We start from the raw sequence: 22,738 nt of genomic DNA on the forward strand, positions 1-22,738 counted from the left end.
TTACCAAACTGTAGTTAATCGGTGCAGTTTGCTGAGCATGTTGCATAAAGGAAAGGAAATGCCAAAACCCTGCTAAAAGTTGTTCCGTCGCGTTCTAGGAGAATTAAGATTTGTTTCTCAGACACTTAAATCAGGCAATTTAAAGTGGTAAGGAGTTTCCCTTCCCCATCTGAAATGCTCCATCAATAGAAAGATTCTGATAAACATAAACTAGACAGTCTATGCACTCAAGAGATTCCCCAACCTGTTAATGCAGTAACGAGGTTTATCTTCTTTAGTTTCAAAGTTGAAGGGTTTTGGTCATTTAATTTTTAAGTATCAAACAGGTCGTGGCTATTCAGCCACATCATCTTCACACTGAAATAAGGAGTCTGCTTCACGATGCATTTTTAATATCCACAAGCTCAACTTTAAGACAAAGCAATTTTGATACTATGTGCACACCACATGCCCTTGCTTCGGTTGGTTTTCCTTAAAAAGTTGTGCACTAGTTCAAGGCCATGTGGTTGAGGCTGTATTACTGAATTTGTCCTGGTAAATACTATACAATTTGTTGTTATGTTGCAATCTTTGTTTCTAATTTAGTGACTGCTGCTAAGGAATCAGACAGCAACAATGACAACATTATCAGAATTTTGTTTTTTACTATGATTTAGTAGCAACTGAGGTTCCTGCTTTTAACCCCGTGGCAGCAGTTTCCTTCTATGCATATTAGCAGCTAGGTGTCAAGGGGTTAAATAACCAGTCCCAGGATCCTGCACTTTAGACTGCAGCAGTTGGCAGAAGTGAAAGGAAAGGAAAGGAAATTGTGCTCCAGGCGGAAGGGTTGTGGGCAACAGAAAGAAGACATCGGGAGAAGAGAAAAAGTCACATGAAGTCTTCAGTTGGGACTACCTCTTCCATCACAGCCACCATTGTCTGCGGGGGGTCTTCCATGGTGGCCTTTAACCTCCTCCAGGGACCTCACCCTTCTTCTTTTGTGGCTTTGCTTTGCCTTACTTGCTTCTGTTTTTTCACGGCAGAACAAGCAGTGAATTGGTCATCTATTCCAAGTCATCAATTTCCAATGAAATACATCTCGAACTAAGGCTTCCCCCAAACCTGGCACAATACAGTGACTTTTCATATTGTGCGCTATCTTTTAGCATCTTTCCAAATTTTGTGTGAAATCATCTCTTGAAGATGGATTTACAGCTTCTACTCCTATTATTAATACCAAACGTTTCTTTCGGTAATTCGAGAGCTGACTCTCCTGCAACTCTTTTAGGGGCAGTTTCTCTGCTCCTTGCTCTGCTGGTGTTAGCACTTCAGGTTCTTCTGACCTCTATTTTTTTTCTCTCAATAATTTTACATTAAGTACATGTTTAAATAGTGTTATATGGATAATTATATTAGTTAATGACCATATCAGCTAAAAATAGAAATATTTTAGAGTTAATTTTACTTAATTCTCATTAACATTTTTAAATATAATTAGTAGAAAATCTCAAATTATGTACGTGGCTCATATTACATGCCTGTTGGACAGCTCTGGTTTAGAGGGTGTTGAAGGAACTTCAGTTACCTGCTCCGCTCCCGGCTCCTCTGTCATCACTGTCTGCAGAGCCACACAGCTCCTGGCCCATCCACTGCCCCGATCGAGTGTGGCAACTTTGATGCCACAAGCTCAGAACTGAAGAACGCTGCAGCAGTTTAAAATGGGTGCTGACTCCAAGACAGGTGGGCACATTTGGGGCACACACATACGGACTCTGATCACTTCCTTGTGTACATGTCTCAACTTTGGGTGAACAGATCGCACAGTCTTGAATTTCAGTAGATGTTTTAGTGAGTTCGAAGGGCACTATTTGGAAGTTCTCAGTGTAACCAGATTTCCTTGGCAGCTCAGGCCAACCTCTCCATGACGGTCAGGCTCTGGTGTCAACTCGGCCAAGTGATGATGCCCGGTTGTCTGATCAGGCAAACGCTGGCCATTGCTGCAAGGATATTTTGTGGCTGGTTGATAAACCAGAAGGCTGGGGTATTAAGTCATCAGTCATTGGATTGCATCTTGTGACTGACTGATTACATCTGCCATCAGCTAAGGCACGTCTTCCACAATGAGATAATCCAATCTGTTGAAGGCTTTTGAGGACGAAGAGAGACTCTTTCACTGCTGCTTCAGCCAGCGAGCTACTCCTGTGGAGTTCGTCCAACCCTTCATTGGAGCTGCCAGCTTCACAGCCTGCCCTAAGATTTTGCTGAATGATTTTGTTCTCTATCTGTTCTTTAACATTCAGCTCAACTTATGCTGAACTTCTAGCACAGGTTCTGTTTAGCCGATCTGAGTTTCTGTTTGTTGCCCTGACTATATGGAGCCTTTTATTTTTTGGAGGGTCTCCTCAGATATTTGTTAGGTCGGGGGAATGGGGAAAGGCACTGCAGCTGGAGCTGCAGAGGCTGTGTCACCCTTCCCAACCTGACTTCTGGAACGAATGAACCGCCCCTTCCGGATGTTACCTGACCCCCATCCTTAAAAGCTGCCCGAGCTGAAGCCCACGTGCGGACTCACCTCTCTCCATTTTGGATGCGGTGAGCTCTACCCGGGAGCACAGAAATATACTCGCTCACTTTAAATTTCCTGGTCTACTTTTCTTCTTTTTCACCCTTTTGCCTCCTAAACCTTTCAATATTATAGATCCCAGACCGGATAGACCCACATCTCCTGAGCAAAGAGTCGCCAGCTTCAGTGTTCCCTGAGGGTGAGACCCAGCAGATGGTCAGACTTTCCTATGAATCCTCTAGACTCTGTGCTTGTCCTGTCCTGCCCAGCATGTGGCACCTGTCTGCCTGCAGGTCCCAACAGCATAAAGTGATGCAGTACCTTTAACTTTAGCAGCCTCTCCCTGCTGGGGTGTGGTTGAGACAGGGGTGAAGCTGTAGGATGGCTTTAATTGCTTGAGTTTTCCAGTCCCTGGGGTCTGAATTCCCTGAGGGAGGAATTCTGCTTGAACTGGTCTGCCCCCTTTTTCTTGGGGAAGATACACCCTTTCAGGGATTAACTGCTTTCACCAGGCTAGTTACTTTGTCTCTCAGACAAGCGTAATTCCACCCTTGCCTGGGGCAGTGGGAGCCTGAGAGTGCTTTTAGTTCTATCTAATGGGCTGTTAACAGCCTGAGTACTTCTGGCTCCTTGGGCTTGTCAATCAGGAACTTAAGTTGGCACATGGCTCTATGTATCTTCAGGCTCCGTATGCCCTTTCCTCGGGGTCCAGTCCTTTTCCAGTATTTTGTGCCGTCCCACTCAAAAAGCTACTTTTTTGTTTTCTGTCAACCCCGCCACCTCTCTGCCAGGGGCGGGGGTGGGGTGGGTGGTGGGTGGAGGGAAACTCCAAATTCCTTTAGTGCTTATTCCAGGTTTGTCTGTGCTGGGGCCTATTTTCAGTACTCAGAATATGTTAATTCCAAATTGGAGCTTGGTTGAGCTAAGCCCCTGCTGCTAGTAAAATCTGTTTCCTTCCCCTCGGGGAACCAGCCTGCGATGCCCATGGGAGAGGGGCGCCAGCCTCTGCGGCTTGGGGGACTTACAATTCTGTGTGGGCTCGCAGCCAGCCCAGCTTGTCCAAACTGGTGTACGCTGCGTGTCCTGTCACTGCTGTGCTCCCAGTAGTTGTTCTGTACTGTTCCTGGCTATTTAGTACCTGTTCTGGAGGACAGACTAAATTCCACACCTCACTATACCAACAGATTGCCCGACTCCTGCCCTATGGATTTTGGACTCTTCCATTCCCATGGTTGTGTGAGACACCTTTATCAATCTCATACTTATAGTTCTCTCCTGTTGGTTCTGTTTCTCTAGAGAACCCTACCTAACACACTCTTCTAACCTCTTTTTAATTTCTTCTGGCCTTTTCTTCTGTTGCCGTTCTTTCTCTTTGATCTTCTCTACTATTTTTTTCTTCTCTGAAGCACTTCTGGTTTTAGTTCTGCCTCCTCTTTTTTCACGTCGTGATTGTCATCCCAGTGATGTCCAATGTCCTTGTCCTCCATCTCCCAGCCGTTCCTGCTGCCCTCCACCTCCGCACTGGGTCCCTCTCGGAGAATAAGTGTGTCTACATCCCAGGAGTTGAGCTCCCTGCCCACCCCCGATGCCACCCTCTGTGGCCCGGTGCTAGCATTTGTGAGGGGAGAGCCCCTGAGGAGTGAGTGGGCAGAGACAAGTCACTGCATTTTCAATCCCTAATGCTTTCATGAAGATATGGGCCAATAATGAGAGAAAGACATCACATGGCTGGGATTTGTCCTAAACAAGGAGAATGCAACTTGACCACTAAAACGTAGTCCCAATCTCTCATATACCTTAGTGATTCAATCCTGGAAGCCATTTAAAGTTTCTGATATCCCAGCAGCTCTTAACTGGGGAAAACAGGAAATCTCTCCAATCAGAAACTGCTCTCACTTCGGATAAATAGAGAGGTGGTAAAAATGGAAGATATCCTTAAGGTTATTAATACAACTGTGGCCTCTCTGCAGACAGGCTCAAACCCCTGTGGTCAGTAGCTGCAGAGCACCCCACAAGCACCGCTGCACCTGAGAGCTCAGAATATCAGTCACAATGGAGGTGAGGCGCTAGCTGCAGGTATCACCTGGATGTGCCTCTAGGAGGGAAATCACAGCCTAGAAACAGTATCTCCCTTTAGTAAACAAATGCATTGACACGTGGACTGCAGTTGAGAGTTTGGGTCCCAGAGGTGATCCCTCTGTACCAGAACAAAATGTGTGCTCTGATAAAACCAAACCGCCGGCCCCACAAACCTGAGGACTGAGCAGGCTTCCGTGGACCCCAGTGGAGAACTCTGTCCCAGGAGGCCTGTCTGAGTCACCAAATGGTCTTCCCCCATGACATTTCTATATGTGACAACTTGCAAAAGCTACTGCAAGTTGAAATCAATATTCCTAATAGGCCTTAACATTTGTACATTGAGTCTTTGCTAAAATTCCTTTTTTCATAGGGTGATGTGATCCAAAGTGAGTCAGAAGCGATGCCTCTAGGGTGTGTCTCTTTCCAACACATGGACAAGCTCTTGAGTTTCCTGCTGTCCAGCCTGGCCCTCCTGTCATGACTGAAGGCCGAAAGCAGGGGCTCTGTAGAATCCCTGATCAGACCCCTGAGCTATAGGCACCTCTTTCCTGATTTTAGATCCTCTTTGGAATATTTTTGGAGATATTTTTCTTGTCCTCAAGAGAGCACTATTCACAATTCAATCCAGTGTGGTAGTTAAGTACAAGTAAGCCTGTGTATGAATCCTGGAATTTACTAGCATAATCGTGGGCAACTTACCCTCTCTGTGCCTCAGTTTTCTCATCTGAAAATGGGGCTAATAGTAAAACCAACTTCAAAAGCATTAATATACGTAAACGCCTTAATAAATGTAAATCGCTTAGAACAGGTATCTACCTCCCACTTAGGCTAAAACTCTCAGGTATTATTCTAGGATAATTTTGGAAGGAACATTTTATTGTTTGATAGTAATATCTGCAAACTATAGAAGTTCTCAGTTTTTGCCTGCTTCTTTGAAAATCAGGGGAAACAAGGGCAAGTATAAATGGATGCAGTGATGGGTTTTCGTCTCATTGATTCATGTGTGAAAAGTTTACATTTTAAAAGTTACCAGTTTCCCATACTGTAAACTTCTGTTTAATTCTGTTCTGGTTTGAAAATTTCAAACCCTCTCCCTCCACTGATATTCTCTATCATGTCAAGTCCATGAAGGTAGAATAATTTGTCTGTTTTCATCAGTGCTGGGTCTGCACTGCCCTAGACTGTTGCCTTGGGACATAGTAGTTGCTCAATAAATATCTGTAAATTTGAATTAAATAGAAATGCCAAAGAAATACATTATTTGTGCACTAACAAATACATCTCATCTCCCCAGACTTCCCAGTTCCTCCATTCCTATTGGTAATCACTTTCTCATTGTAGAAAGAAAGGAGAATCACACAGAACCTAATAGAACTACTTTCTCCCAATCACTCCTCTCATTGGGAAGGACATGTGTCACCACCCTCCAAACCTGTGGTGATCAGTAGAAAAACCTACAAGTCCCAGGGGGCTAATTAAATGAATTAAAATGAAATAAAATTAAAACCCCAGTTTCTCAGCCACACTGGCTACATTTCAAGTGTTCAATAGCTACGGGAGGTCAGCGACAACTGTACCAGACAGTGCAAAAAATAAGAGCCCAGCCATCAACCCACTAAGTTCTGATGGAGGGCTTTGCCCCAAACAGTCCATTTTTCTATCTGAAAGAAGGTCACATTGGGATTCTTAAATTGTGGTGTTCCCAGAAACTAAAAGGGTTTGGTGCATTTTTGGATTATAAATCCCTTCAGGACGGGGGCTGGGTTCATACGACTGGTTCTGCAGAACCTCCCAAACATTTCACTCGAGGGGAAAAGCCTTCGTGTGTTTGACGGTGGTGTTGGTTCCCCAGTCTAGGCTCTCCGGCCCCAAAAGCAAATATTAGGAATATTTAAATCCCCAGGGATTGGAATTAAATCTCAGAGATCCATAGAAGCTTTGGTGCTGGTCCATCCTATTTGGCACCTACTGGGTCAAGCATGAAGAGATCCACTCCTTGCCCCGTGGAAAGAGCCACCAGGGTTGCACTGCCGTAGAGAGCATAGCCGGCAGCCACAATATTGCGGCCAGGCTGCAGGGCGTCCTTCTCAGAAGGCTCGCTCTCCGAGGTCTGTGGAAGAGAAAAAGACATGTGTCATTGTCCCCTCTGGCGGGAACCCTTTGCCAGAGGCCTGGGTTTCCTGAGTCACCAAAGGAAGGGCGGTTCTTAGAAGGTCAAGCAGCTGCCAAGGCATCCAGAGGAGATGGACTGATATGTTAATGCCATGCTTGGCCATTTCTTTTTTCTGAATACATCCATCTGCCTCATGTCAAGAGAAGCATTCCAAGATGTCAAAACCACAGGCCCCTCTTAATAAGAAGTCATGCTCTTTCACCATGATAATAATAAATGAAGATCACTGAGCTCTGATTTCGTGCAGTGTCTTCTTCTACATAGTCAACCCCTTGCTGAGATCACCATCATTAATATCTCCATGATACACATAAAGAAAGTCAAGCCTCAGCAATTGAATAACTCGCTCATCACAAAGTGTCTACATTTTATCTAAAATGTAGAATGAAATCTCTATTCAAACTTACCTAATTTCAAGGATGACATCATAGCAAGTATAATAATAGTCCTTTGTCTTTCAACCAAGTAGTCTTAAGAAGATAAAAGCTACAATGGTGGAGTTAAACTATTCAGGTTTGAATTCCTGATCTGCCATGTACCAGCTGGGTGATTTTAGGGAAGTTACTTAACTTCTCTGGGCTTGTATTTGTTCATCAGCCAAAAACAGGGATATGTGGTATCTGTGCCTACTTCATGAGGTTGTGGGGGAAACTATCCCAGGAACACTGTGTGTGTAGAACATTGCCTGGGTCACGATCAGCTGTCAAGAATATTAGCTGTAGTGATAAAATGAATATTTAAATCCACCTGTAAGTTACAATTGGACGTCTTTGTAAAAATCTCATAAATATTGCACTGTTTCTTTTTATTCCTAAGCTATACCTGAAAGAGAGAAATAAAGCTCCTTAACACACTTATCTGTTTTTTAACACCAAAACATTATCTTAGTCTTTAACTTCTCAGCTACCTGAGAAAGTGTCCTTAGGTCCTTCTCTTCTGCTCCCTCAGCCAAAGTCTCCTTCTTTCTCTTCCCAAGAAAAAAACTGGGAAAGGAAATCTCCTAGAGATTCCTCCAGCCAAGGATGACTGGGCTTGTAGTTTGTACTACAAGAGAAAAGTGATTTAGCTGCCTCCTATTTTCTTCTCAGAAAGTGAAGTTTAGGTTAACTTACATATTCTGCTAAGGTTCATTTTCTGCCAAACTTTTGATAGGCTGACATGTAGGATGCAGCCTATTTTCTCCTTGAAATCCTAAAAATCAAATGCTGGCCTCTTTTGGTCGGGGGGACAATAATTCATCAAGCACAAATATTTGCTGAGGGTCAATAATTCTAGAATGTGCTAGATCAGGTACAATAGGGCACACCCAATCCTCCACTGAGTTTAGAATCCAGAAGGAGAGATAAAAAAAATATGCAGACATTAAGTAATCAGTGGTAAGTTAGTAGGTATAGTAGTTAGGCTCAGGTGTCAACTTGGGCAGATGACGGTGCCCAGTTGTTGTGTTGCTGTGGACTTAAATCATGAGCACGTGAAATTCATCTATGGTTGATGACACCTACAGTTGGCTAAGGGGAGTCCCTTCCACAATGAGCGATGTTTAATTTAATTAGCTGGGGGCTTAATGGAGAGTTCAGAAGAGACCTCAGCAGCCCAGCACACATCAACCCAGAGCTCAGAGCCAACACAGACCCAGACATTTGGAGATGCAGAGAGGAAACACCCTGGGAAAAGCTGTTTGAGCCCAGCAGACATCACTATGTGACTTCCCATGTGACAGAGAAACCCATATGAAAGCAAACTGCCTTTCTTCCGAGGAACTGTAAATTTGTAATTAAATAAATCCTCCTTATAAAAGCCGATCCATTTCTGGTATATTGCTTTCCAGTAGGTTTGGCAAACTAAAACAGTAGTACAGGAAATAAGCAATGCCTCCGCTTGATTTTTTTCTGAGTACTTTAGTGGGAAAAACGTGTGCTTTGGGGCAAGACATATGAGTCTCTAAAACCAGCCCAACACTTTATCTGAGGACGAGTTACTCAACTGAGAAATCTATGAAACTCTCAAGTGCCCTTGGCCTTCTATGTGAAATCCCCAAGAACAGAGGCCCAGCCACCAGATTGGAGTGAGGACTGACCCCTAATTGAGGTGTAGCTAAGCCGCATAGCCTGCATTAAATGATCTCACATGAAGTTTCTGGTCATAATAGACGGTCTCAAACCAACCCACAGGCTCTTCACTGTTGGGAGGTTTATGGGGTTGGCAGAATGGCCCCAAAAGACATCTAGTATTCATCCCCAGAACCTGTGCATACATTGCATTATATGGCCAAAGGGACTACGCAGATGTGACTAGGGTTGCAGATCTTAAAATAGGGAGAAATATCTTGAGACATCCAAGTGGGTCCAACCTAAGCAAATGAGCCCTTAAAAAGCAGAGAACTTTCTGTGACTGGAGCAGGAGAGATGAGGCAGGAAAGATGAGGCAAAAGGGAGGTTAGAGAGATTCCAGGGGTGAGGATTAGCTCACCTTTGCTGGCTATGAGATGAGCAGGTGGGAATGCAGGTGGCTTCTGGAAGTTGACAACCATCCTCGCAGATGAGCCCACAAGAAAATGGGGATGTCAGTCTTACAACTCAATGGAACTAAATTCTGCCAACAGCCTAAATAAGACTGGAAGCGGATTCTCTCTCCCATAACCTCCTAATAACAGCCAGCCCAGCTGATACTAGGTTTCGGTTCTATGAGACCCTTAATAGTGAGTAACTAGCCAACCCTGCAGGACTTCTGACCTGTGGAATTGGGACATAATAAACGGGGGACATAATAAATGTGTGGCTAATTATTATGGCAGCAATAGAAAACTCATACAGTATGAATAGAAGATACACAGAGAAACAGAGGCTGTGGATGCTGCCCGAACCCAATGCAGTGCCTGACATTTGTGTAGCCATCCAGATTTTCAAAACAAGGCCCTGTCTATCATCACAAGAATTCTCTGAAGAAGGTAGAGGGAGAATCACCAATTCAATTCTTCTGAAGCAGTGAGCTTTACGATTTGCCTAAATGTCTAGGTGGTATAAAGACAAAGCTTAGAATTCCACACTCTACTTCCAGGAAGTAACCGCAGGAAGGAGGCATGAAATGCCAGCCTCTCTACTCACCTTTCTGTAGATCGCAAATATAGTTCCGATGGAAGCCAGGCAGTCAATGTTGGAAGAGCCATCCAGTGGGTCAAAGCAGACCACGTATTTGCCCTACATGAACAGAGCGAGGAACCAACAATCAGGTGATCTTCCGATCATTATGTAACAGTAACATTCACACATAATTTTAAAACTGCAAGTAAGGGCGGGCCATGCTGGCTCAGCAGGCAGAGTTCTCGCCTACCACGCTGGAGACCTGGGTTCATTTCTCAGTGCCTGCCCATGCTAAAAAAGAAAAGAAAACTACAAGTAAGCTGGAAATTGCAAAGTAGTCTTAAAATGTAACCTTTAAAACAGCCATTGAATGTAATTTTCTTTTTTTCTTGTATGCTGTATGTCACATTTCATTATTTTCCCATGTGAGTATCCCATTATTTTGGCACCATTTGTGAAGTTTTGTTTGTTTGTTTTACTTGTTTGTTTGTTTTTGGGGAAGTGCATGGGCCAGGAATTGAACCTGGGTCTCCCACGTGGCAGGCGAGAATGCACTGACCCACACTTGCACACCCCAGCCGTCGAATGTAATTTTAAGATGGAAGCAGGATGTTGACGGGAGCTCTTAGTCTCAAAAAAAGGAGCAATATGTAAATGTAAAGTCTGCACCCACACCTGAATAAGCTTTCTGCCCTAGACATCCCAAATAAGAACAAGCCTTTCATCTACCTTTATAGGCTCGGAGGGACCTTTCCCAGGTGCCACAGGGTGTCAATCCTGAAGAAAACAGGACATAACTAAGATAAACTACTGAAATTCTCCAGACCTTTGTTACCTGCTGTGCTGATTTGAAAAGATGTATGTACCCTAAAAAAGCCATGTTTTAATGTAAATCTCATTTCATAAAGGCAAAATAATCCCTATTCAATACTGTGTGTTTGAAACTGTAATCAGATCATCTCCCTGGAGGTGTGATTTAATCAAGAGTGGTTCTTAAGCTGGATTAGGTGATGACATGTCTCCACCCATTTGGGCGGGTCTTGATAAGTTTCTGGAGTCCTATAAAAGAGGAAACATTTTGGAGAATGGAGATATGGAGAGAGCAGAAGTCCACCAGCCAGTGACCTTTGGAGATAAAGAAGGAAAACGCCTCCCGGGGAGCTTCACGAAACAGGAAGCCAGGAGAGAAAGCTAGCAGATGGCGCTGTGTTCGCCATGTGCCCTTCCAGGCAAGAGAGAAGCCCTGACTGTGTTCACCATGTGCCTTCTCACTTGAGAAAGAAACCCTGAACTTCATCGGCCTTCTTGAACCAAGGTATCCTCCCTGGATGTCTTAGATTGGACATTTCTATAGACTTGTTTTAATTGGGACATTTTCTCAGCCTTAGAACTGTAAACTAACAACTTATTAAATTCCCCTTTTTACAAGCCATTCCGTTTCTGGTATATTGCATTCCGGCAGCTAGCAAACTAGAACACCTGTTAACTAAGGTGATTTTCTTTCTCTCTGATGGGAGGCTGATTTGGGAAATCTCCCCAGCCTTCCCTACAAACCTCTCTTTTCTCCTCAGCCCAGTAGTTCAGTGTGACTTCTTGTTAGCCGTGCGGGGCAACAAACCCAGGTTTGGGAAATGCCCCTTGTACAAGCATAATTACTTTATGTAAGTAGTTGCCTAAGGCAGAAAACTCTAAATCAAAGAGATTTAGATGGACGGGATATCATCAACAAAACAGTGCAATCAACGAAAGAGGGCAGAGCTTATCAGCAAATTTGAATTCTGTGGCTCAGGACCAACCCTGCCCATGGATACATTACCTATGCCCATATGGGGACACCCAAAGTCCCATCCTCTCCTTTGCATGATCTGGCCCACCTTCCCCTCCTACCTTAGCCCACTGGGGACTCAGTGTTTTTAGTTGTGTATTAGGAAACGGGTTCTGAAGCAATTATCTTGCACGGAAGCTGAAGCTGGAGATAAGTTTGGGTTACTGCCCCCAAGATGTTCAGGGTAGCTCTACTCATGTCCAAGTTAAAATCAGGTATCGATTTACTGATAATTCTATCGCCCCATACAGGTGTTTTCATCTTGAATGCCATTTTGGAGCACTTTTGCCAAAAGACTCCAGAAAATCATCAAACAACATCCCAGAGACTCTGGGTTTGTCTTATTAAGATAGCAAGTATGCACAAATATGTCAGAATGAAAATACTATTCTGGATTTCGCTACCTTCAACCCACCTGCCTAACGGGGAGATTGGAAGTTATGACAGGTTGAATCTTCAGATAGGCGTGTTAGCTCTCCTCACTGCTGTCTCAGGCATAGAAAGAAATGACCGGATAGTTTTTACACGCCTACTGCGTGCAGCATCTCCTGGCTAATTAAACACTGGTAATAAAACACCCAAGTGGATGTCTTTTGTCTCTCCACTAAAATTGATTTCTCTGGCTTTTCAATGAGTGTGCCCTAGCTTAATTTGAGCTTTCTTTCTTTTTATCTTCTTGCTTAGCCAGAGGGTATTTGTTTGGTGGGGGGGGGGGGGGGGAACAAAACATAAAAAGTGGAATAATTTCCACAAACTTGGAAATTCCCCAACCTCCCCATTAATAATCCAATGAACTTCATTCATTCATTCAACAGGTGTTTGTTGAGCATCCAGCCTGAACTGGATAACTCAAGGTGCCTGGATTTCCGTGGTGAATCCAGAGGCTCCAATTTCATGGAGCTGACATTCCAGTGGGGGAAACAAAACATATACTCCATAAGGAAGCACACACATGCACAGGGGTGATAAGTGCTCTAAAGAAAAATCAGGTGGAGTGAGGGGCTCAGGAGAAGTGATGGAAGTGATACTACTTCAGATACCACGGCCGAGACAGGCTGTCTGAGGAGGTAACACTTAATAGAAACCTGAATAAGGTTAAGGCGTGAAGCCTCTCAGCAGACTCGGGAGCAGAACTGTGGACAGATAAGTGAGTGTTCTCTGGGGTGGGAAGATGCTTGGAATATTTAAGAAATAGCATGAGGACCAAGGGGAAAGAAAATGGTGGGGATTAGAAAGGAGAGAGAAAAAAGGGGCCATATCAGACAAAGTTGACAATAATAGGTGTGATTCAACTTAAATTCTGTGAGCTAACCAGCATAAAGTGTCTTGTCATACAGTAGGTGTTAATAATGAGGGTTATCTTAATATTTAGCTTTATCTAACCATTTCATTCCCTTCACCTACTCATAAAGAAATGGCACCTCATCCATTTATTCTGTTTATTTTGTATTACTGAATTGTGGCTGGACACTGTTTGAATTTTGGGGCTCCCAGCTAAACTCTCTCTTTAATAAACTGTGAACCCACAGCAAAATGTGGACCTTCCCCAGCCATGCCCCTGCACTAACCAGCTTTACCCGTGAATTAGGCAAGAGTTCCCTGTCCATATAATTTCCTTTCTAGATTAGTCTAACAGTTTTCAGGCATGAAGAAATCTCTGCTTTAATCATAACCCTGTAGGATGGGAGTGGGGGGGTGAAAAGTGGACGAACCCATATATATGATACAGCACTTCCTGTTAGCTCTACTTTTTACAGGACCCTGAAATTTTCAAGCCCAGATGCTGTACCACATATTACTGACAGAGGCAGCAAAAACTCACACACCCTCTCACGAAGTGTTTTTGACAACTCACCAGGCAATTCTTCCCACATGAATCACTGCCCAGCTAAGGAGTCCTTTTCTCACTAAATTGCACAAGACTGCTAACTGAAGAAATATGTCATCCCTTGTTACCAGAAAACTGGTGTTAAGAAATAGAAGGAAAATGCGAGAAACTAAAGAAAAACTTAAAAAGGCAACCAATCTTCCCCACCCCACAGCGCCCCGCACTGGTAAGCAGGGGAACTGCAGCCTGCCCCGCAGCGTACAGCCTGTCCCACAGTGCGCACCCTCTTTTCCTTGGCTGTGATAACAGCCTCCTTATTCTCTTCCGAGACCAGGACGCAGGTGCTGTAGGAGGACTGCAGCATGTTGATGACCAGGGAGTTGGACAACACGTCCAGTTTCTTCACCTCGTCTCCCGTGACGTTCACGCTTCCCGCAATTCCATATCTAAGAAGAGAAGAGGCTGAATGAAATCCCAAAGGAAGCCCTAACTCCAGCGGATCACTCTACATACCAAGACACCAACTTAAACAAGGGCTACTCCTATCCTTCCTTTCCTTTCATTTCTTTGGGGTCTCCAAAAGAGAAGACGCATAGTATAGCTCATAATGGTGATTCTCGATCTTACTTCCTTTACAGGGCTATTACAGGGATATTCTCCCAATAAACCCAATTCAAGCTAAAATTCAAACCTACGTTCACCACTGGCAGGTGGAGAAAGTTTATAAAATCAGACACACCACCATAACCAGTGTCTCCTAAAAGTAAAGGGCCGCGCAGTGGTATTTCAAGTATTGGTTAATCGGCCTCAGAAAGTATTCTGCAAGATTAAGTTAAAAGTTGTCCTGCGGTAGCTTGGCGTTAGTTGAATTTAGAAAGAAGTTTTGGGGCGGAGCGTAACTAATTTAATTTGGTTCTTCACTATCATCTTGCTGGGGACACAATTGTGTTCCTCCCCAAAGCCTGTCTGTCCTCCACAAACCCATTTGTATATAGGACCTTTGAAGATGTCATTAGTTAAGGTGTGCCCAAACTGAACCAGGGTGGGCTGTAATCCAATATGATTGAAGTCCTTATTGGCAAAGGAAATTGGAAACGGAAGGAGACTCCATGGGGAGCAGCCAGAAGCTGGAAGTCAACAGAACTAGGAAGAGAAAGGAGAAGGTGCCGCCATATGCATTGCCATGTGTTGGCAAAGCCAGGAAACCACAGAGACGCTGACCAGCCAGAAGATAACTGACTCCAGGAAAGAGCAAATCCTCTAGCCTCAGAACTCGTGAGCCAAGGAATCCCTGTTACTAGTCCAACCCCCTTTATGGTGTTTGTCATAGCAGCTATACATAGCCCAAGCAATATAAGAAAGAGTGCTATGATAAAAATTGTATCTAGAATCTTAGAACATGAACATGCAAAGGTCTTCCTGTATCCCCACTCACCCCCTTCAGGGTATTCCTCGTACAACAGCTGGAAGGGTCCTTCGAAAAAGGTGAGTTGGGAGTTGGACCTGTCTCACCTGGAATGAAAGCCTCTGCCCTCACAGTGGGCTTCAGACCCCATCCATGTACCTCTGTCCCAGCACTGTCCTGCCCCCCTCACCCTCGTTGAGCCTCTTGATGTTTCTGGAACGAACATGGGCACACACCTGTCTTAAGATCTTGCATTTGTGCCCCTCTGCCTGGGATATTCTCCCCTCCAACAGCCAAGGGGCTATGACACCACTCAAGCCTTGACTCAAAAACCATTTTCTTGGGAGGCCTTCCTGCCCCTCATCCCCCACTCCATGTTTTTTCTGTTTCATTTTTCCTCCCTAATCCTTGCTACCATCTGATATTTGTTTATTGTAAAGGCAGGGAATTTCTTTTCTTTTCTTTTTTTTCCTGTTTTGTTCATCCCTGTATCCTCATCTAGAATAAGACCTAGAACGTTCTAGATGAATGTTCCTCATCTAGAACGATTTATTGGTAGATATATGTGGAATGAATAAATGAGAGTGAGTTTACATTTTTGCTATAGAATCATCAGGCTATTATCTTGATCATAATTTTAAAGTTACTTTGGGCTTGCCTAAACATTTGTGGCAAATGATTGTCTCCAGGGCCAACTCCTAGCAGGTTAGTTTTGCAAACAAGAGTCTCCATCCTCTTGCTCATCTTTGCCCCATAGCTACTATCTCAGCCACTCCTTTCCTCACCCCTCTTGCATCCCAACAAGTGCAAATGTCCTGTGGTCTCCAGCAAGCTCCTCCCGTCCATTTTCCCTTCACTCAGAACATGTCCATGTAAGAACACTCTGCCCACCATCATCTCCTGCCTCCTTACCCTATTGTTCCCTTCCAGGACATTTCTGGGCCCTCCTATGTGTTCCCACCACCCTCCAGGCATACCCTATCATTGGCTCACAATCCATTTCTTGCTGGATTATCTCCTTGCTGAGGGCAAGAAATGTGATTTATCCCTTTTTGTTTCCACGGTGCCTGGTGCACAGTAGGTGCACAATAAATGCTCACTAATTAATTTTGTTGAGGGAATCCTCAGGTGGCCTTACAAGTAGTCAGAGTTGAGAACCAATGATCTACCATAAGCCAAGGGCCACTCATTCCCCATCCTCTCTCCTGATTTGATGAGATGTGAACGTGATGTGATGAGCCAGCTGCCTTCGCAAATCATACTGGTAAGCCTGGCCTCAAAGACTGCTGAGTAGCTCTTTGCACCTTTAGGTTCAGAACAAAAAATCAAACAACAAAACTGGGTCACTTTGCATCAGAGTTTAAAGGGACCACAAACCCAACCTTCCTGTTATTAAATGCTATTTTGATGCGGCTGCTGTTGGAAATGAGCTAGAAATGGTCCAGACTCTTGACCACTTTGCTTTGCAAACATCATGCCTTCCCATTTTCCCACACTCTCCCTGCCACCTAGTGAATGGAAATATTCACTAGATGGTGCAATTGGCTGACAACTGCTTCCAGTTAGGGTATCTTTTAGCATTTTAATGAGCTTTAAAGCCTTTGCAACCATTTTGGCATTGGAAAGCCAGAGAGGCTTTTTCGGGATGGGGGGTGGGGCAAGCACTGTAGCATTCCCTTCTTCCCACTGTAAGGAGAAGGAAAGAAGAAGCAGGGGAGAATGGTAACTTTTTAAAAATTATTTTTTAAAATTGTTTTAAAACATAACAACACACAAACACGAACATTCTTACCATATGATCATTCATTCTTGATATATAGTCAGTAACTCACAATATCATCACATAGTTGTATATTCATCACCATGATCATTTCTTAGAACACTTGCATCAATTCAGAAAAAGAAACAAAAAGAAAAAAGAAAAAAGCTCATATATACCATACCCCTTTCCCCTCCCTCTCATTGGCTGCTAGTATTTCCATCTACCTAACATAGTTTAGCCTTCGTTTCCCCTATGTTTTTTTCTATACCCTTTACCACTCCCTTTCATTGATCGCTAGCATTTCAATCTACTAAATGTATTTTAACATTTGTTCCCCACATTATTTATTTATTTTTAATCCAGATGTTTTACTCACCTGTCCATAGGTAGATAAAAGGAGCATCAGACACAGGTTTTCACATTCACACAGTCACATTGTGAAAGCTATATCATTATACAATCATCTTCAAGAAACATGGCTACTGGAACACAGCTTTACATTTTCAGGCAGTTCCCTCCAGCCTTTCCAACATACCTTAACTAAAAAGTGAATAGTTATGTAATGCGTAAGAGTAACCTCCAGGATAACCTCCCAACTCTGTTTGGAATCTCTCAGCCATTGACACTTTATTTTGTCTCATTTCTCTCTCCCCCGTTTTCGTGGAAAAGGTTTTCTCAATCCCTTGATGCTGAGTCCCAGCTCATTCTAGGATTTCTCTCCCACGTTGCCAGGAAGGTCCACACCCCTGGGAGTTATGTCCCATGTAGAGAGGGGGAGGGCAGTGAGTTTGCTTGTCGTGTTGGCTGAGAGAGAGGCCACATCTGAGCAACAAAAGAGGTTCTCTTGGGGGTGACCCTTAGGCCTAATTTTAAGTAGGCTTAGCCTAGCCTCTACGCGGTTAAGTTTCATATGAACAAACCCCAAGAATGAGGGCTTGGCCTCTTGCTTTGGTTGTCCCCACTGCTTGTAAGAATATCAAGAATTCTCCATATGGGGACGTTGAATTTTCCCCTTTTCTCACCAGTCCCCCAAGTGGACTTTGCAAATACTTCCCTATTCATCATTCAAATCACTCTGGGATTTACTGGGGCATCACTCTGGACAAACCTACAAAATCTCATGCCCTACTCAAGGTTCCATGCACTTATGGTGTTCAATTAAACTGTCCACATAAGTCATATTAGGAAATGCATTCGTCAAAATATAAATTTAGTAGAGAATGGTAACTTTTAAATCCCGCTTATCAAGCCTGTGGCTAGAAATGTCTTCCCAAAAGAGTAAGGAAAGGAATGTCTGGGAGAGTGGCAGGAACATGCGAAAGTTCCATTCTTAAGAGAAGTATGCCTGCAGCAAACAGGATGCCACCTTTTACCTTTCTGAGAAGCAATTCCAGGGTCCCTTTAGAAGATTCTGAATATCTTGTTAGGAAGAAGAGATTTCCAGCCAACGGGCTACTGCGGCCTTTAAAAACAATCTGATTTTATTAGAAAGGATTTCAGGTCAATGGGCTTCTCCTGCTGCCACCGCGAGCGCCGGTTACCGAGGAAACCAGGGGAAGGACAGCTCTGAATGGACAGAACAGCCGGGCTCTGCCAGACCTGGGACCCCCTGCGTCCGACCCCCAGAGGGCGCGAAGCCCCGAAGTCCCGTTTGCACGGGCTGTGCCTGCCATCTAGTGGTCAGTTCGCGGCATCGCCAGTCCGCCCGCAAATTTCCCGGGATCATAACCAGCAGCTATACCTGAGTATTTCTTACAGGACTGGCCCTGTCAATCACCTGGCCTTACTAACACTTGCAGCAGCCCCGTGAGACGGAGGCTCTCCATTTTACAGATGGGGAAACTCAGGTCCCAGCAAGGGACCTCACTCTCATTGTGGCTCTACCTTTGCTGGGACCTCAGTTTCCCCATTTTTACGTAGTAAAAGCTAATTAAAAGGTAATTGAGTTAGAGCACCTTAATTAGCTAACTCCAGAACCCATTTCATCTCTAAACTCAACTGCCACAAAATCCCACCCCAGCAGCCTGCACAGGGGAGCAGATTAATATGGGGGGGGGGGGCAATGCCAAGATGTCAGCAAGCAAATGACCCCAAGCCCGGCAGGGCCCATGGGCGGGGCTTGGAGGTCACTCTCCAGCAGGAGCAGGGAAAGGCGGTGCCTGGCTGGACCTCACTCTCATAACGGTCCTTGAACATAGAGTTTGGCCATTGCTGCCCAAGGAGGAGAGAGATACGGTTATGAGACCATACCAAAAAAAAGAGAAAAAGTCAGTCATAGTGCATCTTTAACTTGGGTCCATTCCTGCATGACAAGCCATACTAATAAATTTATACTTCGTTTGTGATAATTGCATCTTGTGATATCATGCTATGTTTCCGCATTAAAAGCACTAATTTGCTAAGAATACATATTTTTAAATTATTGGATTTTGTCATTTCTTCCTCTGGGGACGAGAGAAAAGAAAAAGGATCCCTTCAATTTCTGAAGGACTCTCCACTGGAATCAGGACAGGGGAAATGGAAACCCACATAAAAGTCTGTTTATTTTTATTGCAGACTCAAACTGGACCCTTGGCCGTGAGAGTCGGCAGCACCATGGACTTTGCCACCTTCTGAGCCCGCTTGGATAAAGCGTGCAAGAGAACAAAGTGGAAGAATGTTCTGCTATAAAGTCCCTCTTCCCTTCTCCTAAGCCCAGCTTCCTGAATACCAGGGGCAGGAGATGAACAAAGGGTCAAAGGGAAGAAATTGTTTTAAATGTAGTCAAAAAGAGATTGCCTTCCAGGGTGCAAGAAGAGATTTAGGTTGGGGCCCTGTGAATAACCTATTTTGTAAATGATTCCTAATGTACTGACATGGGCCGCGAAATAAAATGCTCTCATGTGCAAAAGCCATCAAGAGAAGTTTCAAGTCTTTCTGCTGTTTCTTTGTGCCGGTGAAAATCCCCCTGTGCGGAGTGATGCCCAGATAAATCCCAGAGCGATTTGAACAGTGAATAGGGAAGTATTTGCAGAGTCTCCTTGGAGGAGTGGTGAGAAAGGGAGGAAATTCAACTTCCCCAAGTGGAGAATTCTTGATATTCTCACAGGCTGTGGGGACAGCCAAGGCAATAGGCAGAGCCTCCAATCTTGGGGTTTGTTCATATGAAACTTAATCCTGCAAAGGATAGGCTAAGCGTACTTAAAATTAGGCCTAAGAGTCACCCCCAAGAGAACCTCTTCTGTTGCTCAGATGCGGCCTCTCTCTCCCAGTCAACACAACAAGCAAACTCACCACCCTCCCCCTTTCTATGTGGGACATGACTCCCAGGGGTGTGGACCTTCCTGGCAATGTGGGAGAGAAATCCTAGAATAAGCTGAGACTCAGCATCAAGGGATGGAGAAAACCTTTTCAACGAAAAGAGGGAAGAGAGAAATGAGACAAAATAAAGTGTCAATGGCTGAGAGATTCCAAACAGAGTTGAGAGGTTATCCTGGAGGTTATTCTTACGCATCAAATAGATATCACCTGTTTAGTTAAGGTGTAATGGAGAGGCTGGAGGGAACTGCCTGAAAATGTGGAGCTGTGTTCCAGTGGCCATGTTTCTTGAAGATAATTGTATGATGATATGGCTATCGCAGAGTGACTGTGTGGTTGTGAGAGCCTTGTGTCTGATGCTCCTTTTGTCTACCTTATCGAGGGATGAGTAAAACATATGGATTAAAAATAAATAATAGGGGGAACACATGTTAAAATAAATTTAGTAGATTGAAATACTGGTGATTGGTGAAGGGGAGGGGTGAGGGGTATGGTATGCATGAATTTTTTTCTCTTTTCTTTTTATTGCTTTTTCTGAATTGATGCAGATGTTCTAAGAAATGATCGTGATGATGAATGTACAACTATGTGATGATAGTGTGAGTTACTGATTATATAACAAGAACGGAATGATCATATGATAATGTTTGTGTTTGTATGTGGTTATGTATCATAAATAAAAAAGAAATTAATTAAAAAAGAAAGGGAAGGGTAAGGGGTAACATATGTATGAATTTTTTCTGTTGTCTTTTTATTTCTTTTTCTGAATTGGTGCAAATGTTCTAAGAAATGATCATGATGATGAATATGCAACTACGTGATGATATCGTGAATTACTGATTATATACGTAGAATGGAATGATCATATATTAAGAATGTTTGTGTTTCTTTGTTGTCATATTTTTAAAAAAATTTTTTTAATTAATTAAAAAATTTAAAAAAAAAAAGAAACTCTCCCTGCGCAAATACGGGTTGTGATAATCTAATTTATTTGTACCAAGCTTGTTCTCATAATCATCAATGACCATTGGAAACATTATGTGTCTTTCCTTCTGGGGGGTGTATTGGAGTGATTTCCTGCTTCCTGGAAACAAGACACAGGTCCTTTGATCAAAACACAACTGAAAAGAAATTGCACATGCAGCTTCCCTCTGGTGCACATACTTGCCAAGAAACTATGCTTTCCAGCCAGTTTCTTGCTCCAGCAACTGCAGCTTTTCCCACCCTTCCCCCTGCCAGGCCAGATTCCTGAGTTTCCAGGCTGGCGAGAGCGCAGCCCCTCGTCGCCCGCCACCTCCCCACCTGCACTCACAGGTTGGCCAGGCCCGCCTTGCGCACGGCGGAGGAGATGGCCTTGATAGCCGTCAGCATGGAGTTCAGCAGCTGGGTCAGCTCGCCTGTCCCTTTAGCCTGCCGGCCCCTTTCCATCACATAGCGGGTCAGGGTGAGCATATCTGTCTCGAATGGGCTTCGGTCTGTCATTGTAGGGGTGAGTTTTTTTCAAATCCTCCTTGTCTCCCTGCAGAAAACCTTGTTTATCTCTAAGGGCTGTGCCTCCAGGTTAAATCACAGCAAGTCCAGATCCACGCTAGGCATGCCAGGACCTTTAAGAAAGTGTTCCCACCCACGTGACCAAAATAACTGGACGGGCCTCAGGGAAATCTCACGGCTACCTCAGATCCCCGAGGCCCCAGGGCGGCTAATGCTCCATATGCTGTAAATAGAACAGCGCTGCCCCGAAACATAAACCTACTTTCCGTTTGGTGACAGAGAGGAGATGAGGAATCCCAGTTAATAAAGAGAAAGCAAGAAAGTCCCTTCGTTCAAGGACCCCAAAGGATTAGTCACGCACATCTGCTGCAGATCTTGAGTCTCCCTTGGCTGAATTGGCCTATACTTTATCTGGGGCATAGGTCATGTACTAAAGGAACGGCGATCCTCGGCTCTGAAAAGGAGCTTCCCTCCTCCATCCCCTCCTCCCTTCCCCGAGAAAGCCTGAATCACTTTCATAATATCAATTTCGTAAGAGATACCAAATCTAGAAGAGAAGCTATATATTCCTAGTTCAGTGCCTCACCCTGAATTTGTGATTTTTAAACCACATTCTCTAGATTTGCAGTTTGATAACAATGACAGTACTTGCTTATTTAGGGAAAAAAGGAGCACTACAGGAACATATAAAGAGAAAGGAAAAGTCCCCACCGCCAGCTCATCCTCCACCCCACCCCCTAGAAAGCACTGCAGTTAGAATGGCCGGGTATCTAGGTAATGGTATGTCCCTCTCTCTGAGGACAGGCAGACCAGGCTGTGAGCTCCAAAATTAGTCTCCTAGGTGTGCATATAACCCCCTTGAAGCCTCAGTTTCCCCACTTGTAAATGGGGATAACCATAAAGCTTCTACTTTAGAGAGTGGCTGGGAAGATGAAAAGTGCTAAGATCAAAATCAATAGGCTGAGCCCCCAATTTTGGGGTTTGTTCGTATGAATCTTAACCCCACAAAGGATAGGCTAAACCTACTTAAAATTATGTCTAAGAGTTATCTCCAGAGAACCTCTTTTGTTCCTCAGATGTGGTCTCTCCTCTCTCAGCCAACACAACAAGCAAACTCACTGCCCTCCCCTGCTCTACGTGGGACATGACTCCTAGGGGTGTGGAACTTCCTGGCAACGTGCGACGGAAATCCTAGAATGAGCTGGGACTCAGCATCAAGGGATTGAAAAAACCTTCTCGACCAAAAGGAGGAAGAA

The 22,738-nt window shown here is 44.2% G+C and overlaps 1 protein-coding gene and 1 pseudogene across 1 annotated transcript in view; both read right to left on the reverse strand.

Moving 5' to 3' along the window:
• Positions 1-21,597, reverse strand: part of FBP2 (fructose-bisphosphatase 2) — a 41,783-nt gene extending 20,186 nt beyond the window's left edge. The window contains exons 1-4 of the mRNA XM_077135161.1: positions 21,304-21,597; positions 13,811-13,973; positions 9,899-9,991; positions 6,591-6,731 (exon numbers count right to left, since the gene is read on the reverse strand). Of these exons, the coding sequence (XP_076991276.1) occupies positions 6,591-6,731; positions 9,899-9,991; positions 13,811-13,973; positions 21,304-21,473 (567 nt within the window). The 5' untranslated portion in view covers positions 21,474-21,597. The remainder of the gene's footprint in view (positions 1-6,590; positions 6,732-9,898; positions 9,992-13,810; positions 13,974-21,303) is intronic.
• Positions 945-4,029, reverse strand: LOC143654205 (eukaryotic translation initiation factor 3 subunit J-like; annotated as a pseudogene).
• Positions 21,598-22,738: the final 1,141 nt, after the last annotated feature.

This window comes from Tamandua tetradactyla, chromosome 2 (assembly GCF_023851605.1).
Source record: "Tamandua tetradactyla isolate mTamTet1 chromosome 2, mTamTet1.pri, whole genome shotgun sequence".
NCBI lineage: Eukaryota > Metazoa > Chordata > Mammalia > Pilosa > Myrmecophagidae > Tamandua > Tamandua tetradactyla.